This window comes from Lampris incognitus, chromosome 3 (assembly GCF_029633865.1).
Source record: "Lampris incognitus isolate fLamInc1 chromosome 3, fLamInc1.hap2, whole genome shotgun sequence".
Taxonomy (NCBI): Eukaryota; Metazoa; Chordata; class Actinopteri; order Lampriformes; family Lampridae; genus Lampris; species Lampris incognitus.
This window is the reverse complement of record NC_079213.1, coordinates 82,591,474-82,612,680: the sequence shown is the minus strand read 5'-3', so window position 1 is coordinate 82,612,680 and position 21,207 is coordinate 82,591,474. Positions and strand designations below refer to the sequence as shown.

The following is a 21,207-nucleotide window of genomic DNA, read 5'->3' as shown; positions in this document are numbered from 1 at the left end:
GCTAACTACTGTGTGCTGTGGATGAGTCATTTGAGCATTTGTTGCCTTGCCATGCGCGTGCACGTGTGTTTGATGACGAGACATGACGTGGGAGAAGATGCTAACACGCATGTCATCTTTTGGCTCATTGATGCCAGGAACACAAATTAACACCATATTAAGTAATATTACTTTGTTGCCTCACACAAGAGGCCCTATAGGGTCATGGAAACACATCAGTAAGATAACAGTATAGTTGAATTTTAATTCCGTTATGTCAAACCTTGAACACGTGCGGCTCCCAGTCAGTGTATGACCTGCCTGTCTGTATTGGTTTCAGGCAGTGGATGCCAGTGTTGGCAGGGAGACAGACCCCTCAGTGCCCAGCAAAGAGGACATCCCCACCTTTGATGAATGGAAGAAACAAGTCATGGAAGTGGAGAAGGAGAAGAGTAAGAGTACAATAAAACACACACACACACACACACACACACACACACACACTATTACAGGCACACCACACATGAGTGCCTCTGCATGTTCAAGTTTCTCGAGATCCTGTTGACACGTTCATTGACCAAAATGAGATGATGCTTCCCTGCAGTGCTTCAGCAGACCAATATGGCTGAGAGCCATACATGTCAGCTTATTTCTCTTGCTTTTTTTTTTCTTCCAGTCTACTTTTTTTAAGGTGTGTGCATGAGTATATTTTTTGCTTTTCTTCCCTCTCCCCTCTGCTCTTCTTCTTTCTCTTCCTTCCCTTGCCTGCTCTCTGTCTCTTTTTTCTCTGTGGGCCATGTGCAGTGGTCAGCGAAGCACAAGTTAATGTCTGTTGCATAATCTCACTCTGCGTGTTCCTCTCGGGCGACACTCGCTTTCCATCGTCTCTAATGGACTTGGGCTCTGAAAGTTTTATGACCTGTTCAGAACCATCTGTTACACACACACACACACACACACCATACACGTTTATATGCAGTGAGCAAGGTTAGTACATTGGCATGGTTACTGTATAGTATATTGATACCTAGCAGTGAACATAAATGTGAACACAGGCCTTAAATACTGGATGTATGTTTGTTTGCATGTACAACCTCTTTTTATTTTTCTGTTTGGTCAAATATTAACAAATAACAGCATGCGACAAGGGGTCTCATACCTCATCTGGCCTCTGTGTATAGATGTGTATGAAGGTTGAATAATTGAACCTGTTTCCCTATTCGTTGCTATCATTGTTGAACATTGTTCGTTATAGGCACTGCAAGTACGCAAACGTCACATCTTAACATGTCACCACTTCTAACCAGTACTACCTTTCCCTGCATGCTGTTTGTATCAACAATCCGAACCTATACTTAAACAAGTGCTGACACATTCTTATTACTTTGGTTCAGGTCAGTCCCTCCACACCTCCACCAATGGTAGCCCCCAACCTGTAAAGAAGGTTCAGAAGAACTTCAAGAACAACTATGCCTCTGTGGAGTGCGGTGCCAAGATACTCTCAGCTAACAATGAGGCCAAGGTGAAACACCCAACCACACGCACATGCTCATGCAAACTTGCACTCATGTTCTAACTTCATTTACACCTACGTTATGAATGCATCACAGAGATGAGTGACAGAAACTTTTGAGACGGTTATATGCAAATATTTCACAGAGTGCATGGCTTTCTGACACCATCTTGTTCGTGAGGTTATAGGCCTATCATGCAGTGTATCCAAATATGTTCTTCTGTCACTCACACTTTTATTCTCCCTCCTTTTCAGAGTACTTCAGCTATTCTTATGGAGAATATGGACCTTTATATGTTAAATCCTTGCAGCAACAAAATCTGGTGAGTTGCACACAAGGGCACAAGCATCCACCCACACTGCAGGGATGTGTCCCTGACACAGGGTAACTTGTCACTCCTTGGAAAATGTTTTGCAGTAGAAGGGCTGAGGAAACCATAGGTCAAGACATGTTTCAGATTTTATCCGTTTATCTGTCAGTGTTGTGACAACCTCACAGATGCGATGTTTGCTTTGAGAATGTTGATTGAGAAGTATAGAGAAGGCCAGAAAGAGTTGCATTGTGTCTTTGTAGATTTAGAGAAAGCTTATGACAGAGTGCCGAGAGAGGAGGTGTGGTATTGTATGAGGAAATCAGGAGTTGCAGAGAAGTATGTAGGAGTGGTGCAGGATACGTATGAGGGAAGTGTGACAATGGTGAGGTGTGCGGTTGGAATGACAGATGGGTTCAAGGTGGAGGTGGGATTACATCAAGGATCGGCTCTGAGCCCTTTCTTGTTTGCAATGGTGATGGACAGGTTGACGGACAAGATCAGGCAGGAGTCTCCATGGACGATGATGTTCGCGGATGACATTGTGATCTGTAGCGAGAGTAGGGTGCAGGTTGAGGAGAGCCTGGAGAGGTGGAGGTATGCACTGGAGAGAAGAGGAATGAAAGTCAGTAGGAGCAAGACGGAATACCTATGCGTGAATGAGAGAGGGGACAGTGGAATGGTCAGGATGCAAGGAGTGGAGGTGACAAAGGCATTTGAGTTTAAATACTTGGGGTCAACTGTCCAAAGTAACGGGGAGTGCAGTAGAGAGGTGAAAAAGAGAGTGCAGGCAGGTTTGAGTGGGTGGAGAAGTGTGTCAGGAGTGATTTGCGACAGAAGGGTACCAGCAAGAGTTAAAGGGAAGGTTTACAAGATGGTTGTGAGACCAGCTATGTTATATGGTTTGGAGACAGTCGCACTGACGAAAAGACAGGAGGCGGAGCTGGAGGTGGCAGAGTTGAAGATGCTAAGATTTTCACTGGGAGTAACGAAGAAGGACAGGATTAGGAACGATTATATTAGAGGGACCGCTCAGGTTGGACGGTTTGGAGACAAAGCAAGAAAGGCAAGATTGAGATGGCTTGGACATGTGTGGAGGAGAGATGCTGAGTATATTGGGAGAAGGATGCTGAATATGGAGCTGCCAGGGAAGAGGAGAAGAGGAAGGCCAAAGAGGTTTATGGATGTGGTGAGGGAAGACATGCAGGTGGCTGGTGTGACAGAGGAAGACGCAGAAGACAGGAAGAAATGGAAACGGATGATCCGCTGTGGCGACCCCTAACGGGAGCAGCTGAAAGTAGTAGTAGTAGTAGATCTGTCAGTGTTGTGGCAACTGCCCCTCGATAACCATTTATCTTTTGTCATTCCAGGTTTGTGATAGAGCTCTGTGAGCCAATTCAAGTGAAGCAACTGGACATTGCAAACTTTGAACTTTTCTCGTCCACACCTAAAGACTTCCTCGTGTCCATCAGTGACAGGTATACTCATTCCACCACTCAGTCATTCACTCGCCTACTCGTTCGCTCACTCACTCACACTGACACACCCACTACTTTCCGCAGGTATCCTACCAACAAGTGGGTAAAGCTGGGTACATTCCATGCCCGTGATGAACGCACAGTCCAGAGCTTCCCATTGGACGAACAGCTTTACGCCAAATACGTGAAAGTACGATCCTTTTTATTATAAATATTTTTTCATGGTTTTATTTTTTAAAGCTTCTCCTTCAACACATTATTGTCTAAAAAATGGGAATATTACATGGATCAGTTGAGAGATCTGCTGGATCTTGCATACATTTAGCTGTGTTTTGGCCTAAGCTTGAGGGAAACCCTTTGGACTTTGTGGTAAGTTGAACCATGTCATCAGCTCCTCCTGTGACCCCTCTTTTGCCTGGACAGAGATGAGTCTCCATACAAATGGCTGTGTCTGTGTGTGTGTGTGTGTGTGTGCGTGCGTGTGTGTGTGCGTGCGTGCGTGTCTCTAACGTGATGGTGATTAATAAGGGCTACCTCATCAAGTCTTCACACTTAGGAAATGGGGATGTTATCCTTCATTAGAGAATATTAGATTGTTTATGTCTTGATATGCAGTATATCCATTCACAGTGTGGGCTTCAAGGATCTTATCTTCTTTGTCAGGGCTCCAGACTAACTTTTTACATTGGTTGCACTGGTGTGTCTTGCTTTATCATTTTGGTGCACCAGCACATAATTTAGGTGCACCCAGAATTTTTCACCATGCTGCAATAATACATTTTAGGGGTTGCCTTTTTTGTCAGTTCCTTTACACATAGGGGCACCGCAGCATTTTTCTTGGGAAAAAAAAAAAGCTCGATAGTTCACTTCCTTTTGACTTATCAGTATGTTTTAAGGTATCAGTATGTTTAAGGTTGCTTGAGGAGTACAGGGTGCAGTTTCACACATACACACATGCCTTATTCCTCGTGTGTACGCCTTAAAAATTGCCACAAAATCAAAGATGTCCCATGAGAGACATACATTCGCAATGCTAAGAAACAAGGTAACAAGAGAACTGAGAAAAGCAAGGGTGGACTTTTTCATCACAATCATTGAAAACTCTCACAATAGCTCAACAGCTATACGGAGCCAGATTAAAAAAATTAACCAGTCAAAACAACATAATAAAAAAGCCAATTGAATTGAAGGTCAATGACATAATCCTACAGAGCCCAGTTAATGTGGCACAGGCCTTCAATCAATACTTTGTAATCAGTGACTACCATAGCCCAAAGTTTCACGGTTCAACAAACCAATGCGTGGACCTATCGGTACAAGTGAGCCAGCACTAGCATTAAGACCAGTGTCTGAGACAGGTTGCAAAAGTAATCGCATCTCTCAAGTCTTCAAGGGCTAAGGATATCTATGGTATGGACACAGTCATGCTGAAAGAGATCAACTCCTCAATAACTAACCCACTAACGCATATCATTAATACCTCATTGGGTCAAGTGAGGTTTCCCAACTCGTGGAAGTCTGCGGTTGTAACCCCAATACTCAAAGGCCGTGATCCTCATCTGACCACTACAGGCCCATCAGTATTTCCCCCATAGTATCAAAGGTATTCGAAAAACCAGTTGCCGAACAAATCATTGACCATCTCAACAATAGCTCCTCCCCACAGCAGTCAATGCAATTTGAATTCAGGGCTAACCACTCAACAGAAACGGCTACATGCTATTTCATAGAAAAAGTTAAGGCATCAATGGACACAGGCGAGGCTATGGGGGCTGTGTTCCTTGATCTACGGAAAGCATTTGATACCGTTAATCATAATGTCCTACTGCATAAACTACTCAATTTCAGTCTTTCCAAAGAATTTGCCAACCTTCTCCGATCCTACCTCGCATCTCGCTCCCAGCTTGTCAAAATTAATAATTAGACTTAGACTTGCTTTTATTGTCATTGCCTCATATGCATGTCTCATACATACAAGGAACGAAATTACATTTCACAAGGACCATAGTGTCACATAAAAACAAATAACACACAATAAATATTAAGAACAAACAGTCCATTAAAAACAAAATTACTTCACAGACCTAAACATCACAAGCACACCTGACACGGACGGTGAGTAAGACGGTCAAAAAGTCGTTTTGTGGGAGGTCTAAGTGTTCAGGCTGTGGAGGAACCTCACAGCCTGATGGATGAAACTATTGCATAGTCTGGTGGAGGCAGTACGGATGCTCCGGTACCTCCTGCCAGAGGGTAGGAGGGTGAAGTGGATGTAGGAAGGGTGGGTGGGGTCCTTCACGATGCTGAGAGCCTTCCGGGTGCACCGTGCATCATAGATGGCCTGGATGAAAGGGAGAGCAGTTCCTATGATCTTTCCAGCTGTCTTCACTATCTGCTGTAGGGATTTGCGGTCGGAGGCCTTGCAGTTTCCGTGCCAGACAGTGTGATACAGCTGGTCAGAATGCTGTCTATGGTGCCTCTGTAGAATGTGATGAGGATGGGTGGGGGGAGACTCGCCTTCTTCAGACGCTGCAGGAAGTGAAGACTCTGCTGGGCCTTCTTGGAGAGCGCAGTGACATGTGAGGACCAGGAGAGGTCCTCTGTGATGTGAACTCCCAGGAACTTAACACTGCTGACTCTCTCCACGTCCATACCATTGATGGTCAGAGGGGTATGGTGGGTGCTGGTCTTTCTAAAGTCAATAATGACCTCTTTAGTTTTTCTTATGTTTAGGGAGAGGTTGTTGTTTTTTCACCTCGTCACCAGTTGATCCACCTCCACTCTGTATGATGATTCATCGTTGTTGCTGATGAGACCTACCACTGTGGTATCATCAGCAAACTTTATAATGAGGTTGGAGGTGGATGATGCTGTGCAGTCGTGAGTCAGCAGGGTGAACAAAAGCAGACTGAGCACACAGCCCTATGGAGTGCCGATGCTCAGTGTGATGGTCCTGGAGGTGATCTTGCCAATTTGCACTGACTGTGGCCTCCCCGTGAGGAAGTCCAGCACCCAGTTGCAGAGGGAGGTGATAAGGCCCAGCTGGCTCAGCTTTTCAATCAGTTGTTGTGGTATGATTGTGTTAAAAGCTGAGCTGAAGTCAATGAACAACATCCTCACAAAGCTGTTCTTTGTCTCCAGGTGGGACAGGGCAGGATGAAGAGCAGAGGTTATGGCAGGAGGGGTTAGCTGTTAGCCTAGCATGGATGCCTCCGCGCATGCCGCGCTTCTGGGTCCTCTCGCACTGCCTCCGGCGCTTTTTCAAGCGGGTAGCCGCAGGGGGATGTCCTGTAGTAATGGGGCCTGGGTTGCGTAGTAAGCCAAGAAAATGCAGATCGTCCAAATAAGCGGGTATCTGATTGTGTGTGATCATATTTCCAATGTCCAAAAGTTCTTTACGGTTGTAATTGTGTTTTCCAGTAGAGTTGACGTTCTTTCTCGCAGTGTCAGACACATTAGACAACAAAAACACTTGAATTGTTTGGCCTGAGTGAGGTTGCTGCATCTACATGCACCGCCATCTTGTAGTACATTTTATATATTATACATCTAATTCTCTAGATCTATCAACTGGTGTCTCACAGGGCTCTGTACTGGGTCCAGTCGTATTCAGTACATTAATGATCTACCTTCTGTGTGTGGAAAACTTGACATCTTAATGTATGCTGATGATAGTTGTTTTTTCTCATTGTAAAACTACAGAAGAGGTTGCAATCAAGTTAACATGTTATGTTGACGGTCACATCCAGGCTTAACCAATGTTGTCTGCAACTGAATGTGTTGAAAAGAGTTTGTACGTTTTTTTCAAAAGACAACAGCATAAATGTAGAGCAAGATATTCTCATCCAGAGAGAGATACTACAAGTTGTTTCAGAATACAAATACTTAGGAGTACACATAGATTCAAACCTCGGCTTCAAAACCCACATAAAAAGGGTCTGCAATAAAGTAAAGTTTAGTTTGGCAAATTTCAGGTTTACCAGAGACTTCCTATCAACTGAGGCAGCAAAGATGTACTTCCACTCAGTGGTTGTTTCCTACATCACCAGTGATAAGATGGGGATGATGTATGATAAGTTGGTAATGTGTGATAAGCTGGTCTAACACACACTGTACAGCATTAAAACCACTGGAATCATTATACAAACAAGAACTCAAAACCATAGACAAGAAACCATTCAGTTTTCATCATTACTCCTCCTCCCCTGTCCAACTTCATCAACTTCAAATCTACCACAAACAGAGCTAGTAGAGGTGCAGCTAGAGGGGACTGCACAATCTCAATCAGGAGAACTGCATTTAGCTAGGCCGTCTTCTCCTTTAAAGCATCACATCATGGAACTCAGTATACCACAATCAATTAGAGAGTCCCCATCCCATTGTTTATTCAAGTGTAATGTCAAGAAACGGCTTATTAAGAACCAACAATGTCAACATTGATGCTGTTCGCACACACCTTTAACATGTTGTTTAACTGTATTATACATTGGCTTTGTTGTATGTCTGCTTTTTTATATATATTATTTTCTATATTATCCTTATTATCTTTTTCTACATTATGCTGTTACTGCACATGTTGTATTCCTAGGATGCCTAAAAATATCAGGCAAAGGGACTCCTGATGGAAAGTAGCCTCTTAGCTAACTCGGGTACATTTATATTTGTTTCGATTGTTGGTTAATGTCCCTAAATAAATGTTTGTTAAAAAACCATGGGGTATGCGTAACAAATTATGATCACGCACTCACTCATGGATGACCTGAGAGGAATGTTTAATCGTTTAGTAGAACGCGCAGCACAGGTGCGCTGTTCTACATGGTTTTGTGCTTGGTTTTTTCTCTCCACCCGCATTCTGCAAAGACACGCCCTACCCTTTCTCTGATTGGCTAGTACTCGTTGACTTTGTTGGTTAGATTGGTTAGGTTTAGGCATGAGGATTGAAATGGTTAGGGTAAGAATATCAAGGTCAGAGCCAATCAGAGGCAGTTAGATGCAGTAGGATATCTTCTCAGAATACGGGTGGGAAAAGATAATGCCACACACACACACACACACACACACACACACACACACACACACACACACACACACACACACACAAAAACACATACTAAATTTCAGGCACGCTGGTGCGACCAATGAAAATGTTTAGTCGCACTTGACAGATTTTGGGTCGCATGTGCAACCAAAACGGTGCACCCTGGAGCCCTGTTTGTTAAACTGTCTCTCCCCTCTTTCTTTTCCACCTGATTGTTGCTTGAACTAAATAGTTCTTTTTTTGTGTGTTTACTAATGTAGACTCATCAAACTGTCAGTTAATGTTTATTAATGACGATGTTTATAAATGTTGACCCCTTTCATATGCTAATTTTTTTACTTTTAAATATTTACATTTAGTCATTTTTCCTTTGATATGTTCTGTTATGGAATAACTGAATGATACATTTAGAGGTTTGTATCGGAAGCTTCAAGGTGAACCACTTCCGACTTCTCACGTCTGTCCTGAACTTTGTCTTGTCTGTCTGTCTGTCCATCTGTCTTTATGCCTTCCGCCTGTTTGTAGACCATTTCAATCTAGTATCTTTCTCATAGCCTCTCATTGAGCAGTACGCCAGTATCACAAGTGCATTGGGTTTTAAGAGAAGAACCTAGCAATGCTGTAAGCAAATGCTTGACTTGCTTGTAGCATGAATCAACCTTTACTGATTTCTTTCTTTTCTTTTTTCTCTCTTTCTCTTCCTATCTCTCTTGTCCCCCTGTCTCTCTTCTCTCCTGCTTTCGCTCGCATCAGATGTTCATCAAGTACATAAAGGTTAGCAACCTTCTTTCACTGTCAGAGGTCATGGTGCACAGTAAAACTGAGCTATAATGGTCATACACTTGAAAGGAGGAGCTCTGGTGGAAGAGTAAAGCATTAATTTTTTTAATGCATGCCAAAGATATTAAGCCACCAGTACATGCACATACACACAAACAGACCACATTCTCAGAACTTGGAGAAATGAATACTGAAATTGCCAAGATTGTTGGACTATGTGTTTACCCTGGGGTGTTAAATATATTGTTGGGAGAAATGGGTCACTTGTTTAAAAGTCACTTAAACTTTTTCTCCTTGTACCTTTCAGGTTGAACTTCTCTCCCATTTTGGATCAGAACACTTTTGTCCCCTCAGTCTGATCAGGTAAGGGGGCGATGAGCCCAGCCCAGTTCCATTACTGTTCCAAGTTCATTCTGCCAGACCTTTCTATAGTTTTCAAGGACTCTGTTTGCTCTGGATTAGCTTCAGTAATGAAATGTATGTGATTTCTCATACATATTCAGCAGGTTCTGAGTTGGTCATTCACTTTCATGTCAGTGTTCATATGAGCTGAGGAACAAAGTCAGGGAGACAGAACAAGTCCCTAAAAATTGCAGCAAAACAAATGACCTGATGACCCCATACACTGAATGTCTGTTTTTAACTAAAGGAACTATAAATATAGAAAAGAACAGGAAGTAAGATGCCTTTTAGATGAGCAAAATAATCATTCAGTAATCTTCCTGTCTTCTCTTATATAATGATTTACACCATGGAGTCATTTGATTTTGATTTCACACGGCTTGAAATACTCCACTTTGTGTTTATGAACTTAACAACCCAGCCTTGCGGATCTTTTTTAGACTCCAGATTTCCAGTATCCATATCACCCAGTAATACTAGGGACCATGCTATCTGTAGGGGATGCCATGTGAACTCTAGGTTTGCTTGAAAAAAATATTTGGTTTTCCGCTTGACTTGGTTTTGGTATTCAACTCTCTCATGTCTCCTGTTTAGTACGAAGAGATTTAGTATACAAGAGTAAAATCTCAACAGATATGTCTCTGTTTCTGTCAGTCATTCACCCTTTCTCGCTTACAAGCTCTTCCGTTAAACTTTTCTTGACACTTGCTGGTATTATGCTCCTATGTATTTCAGGGAGTCTGTCTACATATACAAATCATGTTCAACGTAGTCCGTCATGTACACATATATTATCTGTAACTCAATCTGGCATTCCCAGTGCACTGCTCCCTAAGAGGGCTAGAACTCAACCAAAGTTGAGTTGAACCCCTGAATAAACGACATAGTATCAGGATTTAAAGTTTCTAGGTCTACCCCAAGATAGTTAAATGGTGCCTTTGCATGTATAAATGGAGTATGCAGGACCCTGGTTTTCTCCTGAGTTGGCTGCGTTGAGTTGCTTCGTACCTTACTTTTAAACACACACAGACATTCATTCATGAGCAAACAGAACTATACACCCATGTTAGAGGGTTGATGAGGGATTTATCATAATAAAATAATTGTGGGGGGCTGAAAGGACTGTAAATAAGACAACAACAACAACCCCAGGTGGGAGGTCATGGCTAGAATTCAATGGTGTTTTGCTATGTTGACAAGGCCTGGCTGAGCGCCAACTTGAAAAGAGGAATGTGGCAAACTTTAAAATAACATTTGCCCCTGCTGGAGCTTGTTTTTGGATTTTCATAGTGAACACTGCTAATTTATCTCAACTCCAGTCTATACAATAGCATGAAATGTGGGGTACATGTTTATACTGGTGCACGCACCGTGTAAACTACAAAAATAACACCCGTTATCTGTGTTTTTTTTTGTTTTTTTTTTGTATAGCTTTTCCATAGCATGCTAGAAAATGTAGATAGAAGTTTGTATGCATTTAGAAATGGTCCCAGTTTTTACACAACCTCCATTCTTGTACATGACATGCATGCTGTATATACATTATCCCCATGCATTACATTGCATATGTATCAGCATTTTGTACAAGGTTCCATACCAAGGAAGTTCCATCAATAATGTCACGAAGTAACAGAAGAACTTTAAGCTTGTATGCAAGGGACTCCATGTGTAACTCTGTATTTGTGTATATGTTTATATAGGGTGTTTGGCACGAGTATGGTGGAGGAATATGAGGAGATAGCTGATTCCCAGTACCCATCAGAAAGACTGGAGTATCTGGATGAGGACTATGGTATGATGGTTCTGTGTTTGTGTCCAAAAGTTTTTCTTTTTTGAACTATGGTTTGCCTTTTTTGGGGAAAATACAGTTGAAAATTGTTTCTAAGGATTTTGCTTGCCAGGTGTGCAATTTTTTCTTGCTTAATGATAAAGGAAATGCATAGTTTCAAATTGTCCCAAATTGGTACAACAACATACATTTTTAGCAGCAACACTATACAAACCTTGTGGTAGAATGTGTTATCATGAGTCTCCAGTTGCATTTTGGTATCTTAAGTGAGACACCAGATTTTTAAAGCATGTTTTGGAGGAAACGTCTGATCGCAGACTTTTTTGAAGCGAAAGTTAATTCATTAAACTGAAAATATTCACCTTCAGTGCGTGTGTTATGCATGTTCACCCTTATAATTTGTGATATTTCTTTCTGCCCAGACTACCCACCTGGCTACCAACCACCTGAGGATAAAGCATCTAAGAACCTGCTTGGCTCAGCTACCAGTAAGTACAGTACAAAGCTACATATGCTACAATAGTCCTAATTACCATGAAAAATGACTACAAATCAAAGTGACAACATGCCATGTCAAAACAATGAAGATGACAGAATAAAAGATAAATTTATTAATCTTCAAGGGGGAAATTGGTTAATTGTAGCTGAACCTAGTACACAAAAATTAGAGAAAAATGTGTTTAAGGTCTCCTATAGGCTAAAAATATTCCTCACAAATGTAATACCATAATGAGTTGTGTTGTGAAATTCTCGTTTTGCTATGAGGATTTCCTCATAGAACAACAACCCTCAGAAGACGGTAGGTATTTTGTATGTTGTGCAAGGACAGCTCAACAGGATGGGTGCTTGCCAATATGGTGGCTTGATTCTGGCTGGTCATCCTGAAAGGGTAGTCTTCCTCCTCACTACGGTACCCTACCACATAATGATGTCCACGGGCAGATTCACAGGTGTCTATAGTTTTAGAATTTTACAAAATCGTCAGTACTGTGCACAGACAAACGTATAGGTGTGTAAGTATCATTGGTTATTCCCTACATAAAGTCATAAAGTCTCCCCCAATTCAAAAACCAGTAGGTGGAGAGTCATTTCCTGGGAAGTGGAAAGTACTCACTATTCCTCAGTATCGTAATTGCACACTGTATCACATGTACTTACAGGCATAGAATGGAGTTTAGTAATAAAATTTTGCACATGATATACTCCTTTCTGACACACACACACACACACACACACACACACACACACACACACACACAGCCTTCATGGGGGTCAAACATAACCCTTGGTTTCCCAAAGGAAAAAAGGGTAGAGGGACAAAGTTTTTTTTTTTTTTTTTTTAATACTTGATAGCATCTTCGGGAGAGAACAGGAGGAAAAACCCAGAAGCTGAAATTGGAGGGAGGTTCTGGGTAAGAAAAATTGAGAAAGTAAATGTTATGTAGGGGGAAGGAGATATTGGAGCAATGTTGAAGGGGGCAGAAAAGGGATTGGACAGTGAAAGAGAAGGAGAAAAAGAATCCCAAGGCATGTGGTTTTACTGATTACAGTTTGGCCTGAAGCTGCTGCCTTTTCACATCCTTAAAGGACCCTTTTATTCCTACAAAATAATTCTTTCACTATATCTATGTTCCTTCCTTCCTTTTTAGACGCCATTTTGAACATGGTCAACAACATTGCTGCTAATGTGCTGGGGGGAAAGCCAGAGCTGGAGGGTGAAGCCCACTCTGAAGGTACTATCCCCTCACCCCGCCTTAATGTCTCCTCCTTACTGTTTCTTCTCTAAATGCCAAACGACTTCAAGCTGCTGCTCATTGTTGGTATAAAGGTTTCTCTGGCCAGCAGTCACTGTGATGAGTTAACCTGTGATAGCGCTGACATCAAAATGATATGAAAATTGTATTGGTAGTATGCAAGTTCTAAGAACCTCATTCTATTCCAGGCCTATCAATTAAAACTAAGTTGCGGGGCATTCGGGTAGCGTGACGGTCTATTCCATTGCCTACCAACATTGGGATCACCGGATTGAATCCCCGTGTTACCTCCGTCTTGTTCGAGCATCCCTGCAGATACAATTGGCCGTGTCTGTGGATGGGAACCCGGATGTGGTTATGTGTCCTGGTCGGTTGGGACGCCTGTTCGGGGGGGGAGGGGGAACTGGAGAGAATGGTGTGATCCTCCCACGCACTACATCCCCCTGGTGAAACTCCTCATGGTCAAGTGAAAAGAAGCGGCTGGCAATGCCATATGTATTGGGGGAGGCATGTGGTAGTCTGCAGCCCTCCCCGGATCAGCAGAGGGGGTGGAGCAGTGACCGGGACAGCTCAGAAGAGTAGGGTAATTGGCTGGATACAATTGGGGAGAAAAGGGGGGCAAAAATCCCTCCCCCCAAAAAAACCCCAAACTAAGTTACTTTTCAGGGAAAGCAAATGATATTGCCCCCCCCCCCATATTTCAAATTTCTTCCTTTATCCAATCAGATATTCTAATTTTTCTCTTTGTTAATTTCACTTAATTCTTCATTATTTGAATTTGAGAGATGACTTTCTTCAGTATTTGTATCAGTGCTTCCCCGTGCTCACTTCAGAGATGCCAGCCAGTTTATATCTCCAAAAATTGTCAAATGATTTTAGTAATTGATACGTCTTGTTGGGCAATTTCATATACACTCACCGGCCACTTTATTAGGCACACCTGTCCAACTGCTCGTTAACGCAAATTTCTAATCAGCCAATCACATGGCAGCAACTCAATGCATTTAGGCATGTAGACATGGTCAAGACGATCTGCTGCAGTTCAAACCGAGCATCAGAATCGGGAAGAAAGGTGATTTAAGTGACATTGAACGTGGCATGGTTGTTGGTGCCAGACGGGCTGGTCTGAGTATTTCAGAAACTGCTGATCTACTGGGATTTTCACGCACAACCATCTCTAAGGTTTACAGAGAATGGTCTGAAAAAGAGAAAATATCCAGTGAGCGGCAGTTCTGTGGGCGAAAATGCCTTGTTGATGCCAGAGGTCAGAGGAGAATGGCCAGACTGGTTCGAGCTGATAGAAAGGCAACATTAACTCAAATAACCACTCATTACAACTGAGGTATGCAGAAGAGCATCTCTGAACGCACAACACGTCGAACCTTGATTCAGATGGGCTACAGCAGCAGAAGACCACACCGGGTGCCACTCCTGTCAGCTAAGAACAGGACACTGAGGCTACAATTCGCACAGGCTCACCAAAATTGGACAATAGAAGATTGGAAAAACGTTGCCTGGTCTGATGAGTCTCGATTTCTGCTGCGACATTCGGATGGTAGGGTCAGAATTTGGCGTCAACAACATGAAAGCATGGATCCATCCTGCCTTGTATCAACGGTTCAGGCTGGTGGTGGTGGTGGTGTAATGGTGTGGGGGATATTTTCTTGGCACACTTTGGGCCCCTTAGTTCCAATTGAGCATCGTGTCAACGCCACAGCCTACCTGAGTATTGTTGCTGACCATGTCCATCCCTTTATGACCACAGTGTTCCCATCTTCTGATGGCTACTTCCAGCAGGATAACGCGCCATGTCGTAAAGCTCGAATCATCTCAGACTGGTTTCTTGAACATGACAATGAGTTCACTGTACTCAAATGGCCTCCACAGTCACCAGATCTCAATCCAATAGAGCACCTTTGGGATGTGGTGGACCGGGAGATTCGCATCATGGATGTGCAGCCGACAAATCTGCAGCAACTGCGTGATGCTATCATGTCAATATGGACCAAACTCTCTGAGGAATGTTTCCAGTACCTTGTTGAATCTATGCCACGAAGGATTAAGGCAGTTCTGAAGGCAAAAGGGGGTCCAACCCGGTACTAGCAAGGTGTACCTAATAAAGTGGCCAGTGAGTGTATATGCTCCCTAGAACTGTGACTTGCTGTTATGGAGAAACTGGTTTGTGCTAAATTCTGAAAATGACATAACTTGGAATTGAAAGCCTGAGACGAGAAGTAAAAGTAATAAAAGGCTGCTGTCTTGGTGAGCATTTTCAGGAATGTACATCTCAGAGTTACTTCTCACATTGTAAAAGTCTTACTCGTAGTGTGTTCTTTTTTTATATGGAAGTTGGACACAACCCGTTTCCTTATTCCACCTCTTCTGGGGAAAGAGGGTCATGTGCCCTTCTGCTTTTTTCTTTAGCTTGATATTGTCCTCGAGTAGGATGTGGGATAGTCAAATACAACTCATTCAGTCATGTAGAATGATGAGTAAATCTCTAGTTGACATGCTAAAAAACACGAGCCCCCCCCCCCAATTTTTTTTTTTTTTGCTTATGAAATGTCCTGAGTCATCTCTTGTTCTGCAGCCATAATAGGTTTGACGTAATAACTGACACTTAGGCTTGGCCCCATTATACTGTTTTACTGATCATTTGGTTCTGCCATCTGACTGATTTGTAACATTAGTCTTCTTCCATCTGCCCACACTTCTTTTTCATTCCCCCTTTTCACTGTTTTCAGTGTCTCCAAGTGTTGGTCTGTAGAATTTGAACATTGGATACCGCATATTATTTAGATTAGCTAGTTCTAAAAGTAGGTCATTGCCGTATTCACTGTGTTTTCATATCCGGCATATGCATTTTCTTATACTGTATGCATTTGTATGTGGGGTTGTTCTCGTGTGTTTTTTCGTGCTTGTATGCATATTTACTGTTTAAGAATGGTGTGTGTGTGTGTGTGTGTGTACACACTTGTGCATGTGCGCTGTTTGGTGAGGGAACCAGATGTATATCTGGCTGCTGGCAGGAGGTCTTTACCAGGAATTTAACAGAAACATGGCTATCTGTGTGTTACTCTGAGTCAGTGGAGCTGAGTCGTGTAATAAAACTGGGAGATGGGGGAGGGGGGGTTCACCACCAAGCGCTTGACTCTTGTTACCACACAGGGAGTGACGTCAGAATGTTCCCGAGGCAGCACAATGAAAGCAAAAACCACCCTCAGAAGTTTTTTTCCGTATAATCTTAAAACAGTTTAGTCGAGATTTTTGAAACTAAATGAACAAGTCTGTCCTGAAGCTAGAAAGAAGACGCTTTCTCTGATGCTGCTCCATTAGGAACAAAAAGGTTTATTTTATTCTTTTTTTCAGTACTCGTAACATTTTCCCAGAGAAAGGTTTACAGAATCTGGTTCAGAAAAGCTCTGGCCACAAGGATTTAAAGCATATTCTCGGTTTCTGAAGGAAATTCAGCCTTTCATTATATGAAGCAATCCCAGAAAGTGTTGCCTCACAAAACATTTACCCTAAATACTGGTTTAGCTGGAGTTATGGCACTTCTGATGCCTGTTTACACACACACACACACACACACACACACACAGATGGGGGTGGAGCAGTCCTAACTGGACTAGACTGGTTTTGTGGCTGTCGGGCAGGCCCATGTTTGGGGAAAAGCAGAAACACTGTCAGTGTTGGCAAACTGTTTCCTTATCCCTCATTTTAGCTGTTCTATCCACACAGTGGTTGGCGGAAACTTGCTGCTGCCAAGTACTGTGGCTGCCTTATTTCTGACTGCAGCCTGGAGTTATCATAGCCCCGTTCTGACTTGACAAAATATTGTCGGTTTGTTCAACTTATAGCCAATGCTACAGAAGAGACTCAGAATGAAACTGAGGGGAGCACAGAAGTTCTGCTCACACCCACCACCACCCTCAGCAGCTCCATGATGTAAGACACACACACACACACACACACACACACTAATTGGTATATTAAAAAGGAATAACAGTAAATAAGTGATGGTTTTTAATGAGTCTTGGGGGGAAATGGTCATGATTTTCAGCATTATTTCTTTGTGTTGTAGAGATAACACTCCATTAGCGGCCATAATACTTAGCAGTCAGACATCTGTGTGTCACTCAATGCCACCGATTGCAGAAAAGTGTCTGTCAGTAAAGCCACTGGGTGACACGTTTCCGCAATTGGTGAATCGCTGTCATTCGCCACAACAGTAGCGGTATTATTCACATTTTCTTCCACTGTTTCGATGTAGCCCACTGAAGGTGGCGGCAAACCAGGAAATAAGTTTCACATAATAATTTTCACATTTAGTTTTCCACACAATTTCAGCACCATTTCAGAGACACACAGAAGACTGTTCAGTATTATTGGCTGCTAATGGCATGTTAGTCCTATTACATAATTATTTAGTGATAATGTTGAAAATTGCAGTTTCCCTTTAACCCCCACACAAAATATGATGAAGTACATGCACAACCATGTAAACTACTTTTCTAACCTGCTATACATGCATGTACTGTATCGCTCACACACCCACAAAGACAAACACACCAATGACCTCCTCTGTGAGTATGCCCCCAAGTCATTTTGAAAATTTTACCCCTAGATTGGAGATGACAGAGTCAGTGCATCCTGTTTCCCCAGAGGACTCCGAGGGGTCTAGAGACTCTTCTACACCTTCCTCTTTATCACCAGACTCACCGGAGGACAGAAGGATTGTCACTCTGGTTGAGGACGACGATAACGAAGAGCCCAGGCAGTCCACAGTCATGCTGATGGAGGGAGAGGAGGAGGAGGAGGAAGAGGAGAGAGAGGAGCAGATGAGGAGGGAGGCAAGGAAGAGACGGAGGGAGAGTCAGGTGTACTGTCCTCTCTCCTCCTTTTCCATCTCCCAGTCCTGCATGGCCACCCTGCCAGAGCTGCTCCACTGCTGGTGCTCAGCCAAGCTAGCCAAAGTAAGACAGCGCAGCCTCCAACGCAGACAACTGAATGCTCAGACACAGACACAACTGGACATACACACACCTGCCCTGACGCACACACCTCCACAGATCCTTGTCCCTGTGCCCCCCATCCAAGAACCCCCTCCCCTTACAGAGAAGCTTTCAGAGCCCGAGATGCCTTTGCAGGCTCAGAATGAGGGCAAACTTTCTGCAGAGCCCCACAGCTTGCACACACACCCCAGCACCCACATCCCTGACACGCACACTACGGAGCCCCAGATCCTTCTGGAGCCGAGTAGAACCTCCACCATCACTCCTCACAGTTTCTCCCACACCTCCTTGACCCGGCCCACGCCCACCCAGGAAGAGAGGGTGTTACCTCCCATCAAAGATGCAGCTCTGGACCTTGTCTCCCCTCCAACTTTCCAAAGGGTCCCTGTCCCAGAGACGCAGGTTAGTGGTAGCACCCCTACCCCCAGCCCTAGCCTTACCTCTCCCCTGCAGCATCTGTCCCTTGAGACCGCCTCTCCCTACCTAAATCTCCTTGTTCCCTCTGGCAAGGAGCAGCCTCTCCCCACGGCCTCCAAATCCACAGACATGATCACTCCACCTACTGAGCTGCCAACAGCTCCCCCGCTGGATGACACCCATTCAGACGCAGTAAGGCTGGGAACAGATGGCGGGGACTTGCAGAGGCACAACCTCCAGGCCTCCCAGACCCACAGGGAACAGAGTGAATCCCTCATCCAGGTTGTAGAGCACCATCGTGGGGAAGACCTGGTAGATGAGCTCCTCCTAAGTACCAATGGCAATGGGAATATCCACCGGACGGCCACAGACTTTTATGCTGAGCTGCAGAGTGCAGGCGAGTTCGGTGGCGGGGGAGTGAATGGAAATGGAGCACTACTAAATGGGGGCACGGTGCATAGCTCCAGCCAGAAGGAGAGTGTGTTCATGAGGCTGAACAACAGGATCAAAGCCTTGGAAATGAACATGAGCTTGTCCAGTAGATACCTGGAGGAACTCAGTCAGAGGTGAGCCACTGAGCACAATGCAGTTTAGCACTGAATGAGGGGATATAACTGAATAATAATGATGACATTGATAATGTTTTTAAAGCACTTAGTTTAATTTACAAAGTATGTTGTAATTTTATATGACCATGTGTTTAAAGCTCTTAGAAACTGTGAAGAAGCTACAAAGAATGGATTTTTGTATTTGTGTTGGCCAGGTATCGTAAACAGATGGAAGAGATGCAGAGAGCATTCAACAAGACCATCATTAAACTGCAAAACACGTCACGTATTGCTGAGGAGCAGGTCAGTAGTAGCCAGACTTTAGGGGCACTTACCTTTAACAGTAGTGTTGGGTGCTTAATGAGTTTCAGTGATAGCTAAGTAACGCCCATGTTTATTTTGCACTCTGCTCATGCATCTGTCCAGGACCAGAAGCAAACGGACTCTATACAAGTTCAACAAAGCCAGCTGGAGAATGTCACCAGGCTGATGCTCAATCTCACCATTACAGTCACCCAGTTGCAGAGAGAGGTAGCTTACACTCTATTGTTGTACATGTTGACAAGAAAAGACTTTGTTGCAATCAGCCGCCTTCCTGTGGAATTTTGATTTTTCTCTTTTTTTCTCCCCAAAGGTTTATGAGCAGGCAGTTTTGCATTTAGTAAAATTCTAAATAAATAAAGACAATTGCAATCATATCAGCAAACTAGATTTAATGCACATAGTCAAAACAATACCTGAATGGTTTGAAAAGGAAAATAACAGTGTATATCATCTGTAAAAAAGGATGTGTTTGATACATACATTAGAATGGGCTCAACTGTTTACATTATCATTGTTTTAAAGGAAGATCTATTGAATTTAAAATCTTAGGTTCATTGTATGATGTGTCAAGATAAGCAGTTCGGATAATGGATGGATGTATGGTGTGTGTCTGAATAATAGTAATCTATCAGTATATGACATATTCATTGAAATCATGGTCTGTATGCTGTTTAGAAGATGGTTGAACTGCATGGGGATTTCAATGAAGGACTGCAGCAGGGAATATACAACATATTCTACTGACAAGGGTTCCCTTTTTTATTTCACTCTTGGCTCTTATGACCTCTTGATGTGTGCTCGGTTTCCTACAGTTAGTTGTGTCTCAAGTGACTTTGCAGTGCAACTTGTGATAAAGCATATTTGTTTTTTCTATACATTTCTGATTTTCCGCTTTTTTCTCCCAATTTAGTGGTCAATCGATCCCTATTTTAGTTCAAACACCCACCCTCGTACTGCATGCGTTCGGCCGGCAGTTTTGAAGGAGACGCCTCGCCACTTCCGTCACAAGGCGAATCCAGGCCGAATCACTGCTATTCTGACACACATAGAGACGCATTCATGTGATGAGCAAAAGCCAACTCCACCCCCCTCCCGAAGACAGCGTTGCCAATTATTGCTGCTTCATCGAGTCCGGCCATAGTCGGATCTGACCAGACCGGGACACGAACCCCAGGCCCCAGTGGGCAACTGCATCGACACAAAGCTGATGCTTAGACCGCTACACCACTGCGGACCCTGATAAAGAATATTTCTGTATCAACTGTGTGTGTGTGTGTGTGTGTGTGTGTGTGTGTGTGTGTGTGTGTGTGTGTGTGTGTGTGTGTGTGCGTGTGTGCGTGCGTGCGTGCGTGCGTGCGTGTGTGTGTGTGTTCTTCAGGTATCTGACCGTCAGACTTACCTGGTGATGTCCTTGATTCTCTGCCTCTCTCTGGGCCTGCTGTTGTGTCTGCAGTGTTGTCGCAGCTCTTATCCCAACAATAAGATCAGCCCTGCTGCCCTGCCCAAGACCAATTGCTACCCTAGCCCCAAGAGGTTGGTAAAAAACACACACACACACCACTTTTCTTTTCTTTTTTTTTTAAATTTCAATTTATTTAGGATCCCCATTCATTATTACCGCAGAAACAACTATTCTTCCTGGGATCCACGCAAAAGACAAGACAAGACTTTCAAACGTCACATTAGGTACAAAGCCACAATATTAACAAAATAAAAATATGAGAAAATAAGTAGTTCTCTCACATTCGTAATGTCACCTCAACAGTAATTGGTCAAAACATAATAAAAAAGTATCCCATGAAAAAGCTAGGTAAAAAGAACTGCCCAATACTAGTAGTGCACAGTGAAGAATGGTCTAA

The 21,207-nt window shown here is 43.3% G+C and overlaps 1 protein-coding gene across 5 annotated transcripts in view; it reads left to right on the top strand.

The window, feature by feature from the left end:
• suco (SUN domain containing ossification factor) overlaps positions 1-21,207 on the top strand; it is a 101,560-nt gene that overhangs the window by 66,551 nt on the left and 13,802 nt on the right. For 3 of the 5 annotated variants that reach the window (XM_056276538.1, XM_056276542.1, XM_056276541.1), the window contains 15 exons: positions 320-431; positions 1,374-1,501; positions 1,748-1,815; positions 3,174-3,281; positions 3,366-3,471; positions 9,073-9,093; positions 9,407-9,462; positions 11,202-11,293; positions 11,713-11,778; positions 12,940-13,023; positions 16,905-16,992; positions 17,672-19,042; positions 19,240-19,327; positions 19,451-19,555; positions 20,727-20,881. In XM_056276538.1, the coding sequence (XP_056132513.1) occupies positions 320-431; positions 1,374-1,501; positions 1,748-1,815; positions 3,174-3,281; positions 3,366-3,471; positions 9,073-9,093; positions 9,407-9,462; positions 11,202-11,293; positions 11,713-11,778; positions 12,940-13,023; positions 16,905-16,992; positions 17,672-19,042; positions 19,240-19,327; positions 19,451-19,555; positions 20,727-20,881 (2,648 nt within the window). The remainder of the gene's footprint in view (positions 1-319; positions 432-1,373; positions 1,502-1,747; positions 1,816-3,173; positions 3,282-3,365; positions 3,472-9,072; positions 9,094-9,406; positions 9,463-11,201; positions 11,294-11,712; positions 11,779-12,939; positions 13,024-16,904; positions 16,993-17,671; positions 19,043-19,239; positions 19,328-19,450; positions 19,556-20,726; positions 20,882-21,207) is intronic. The other 2 variants (XM_056276540.1, XM_056276539.1) reach the window with 2 other exon arrangements.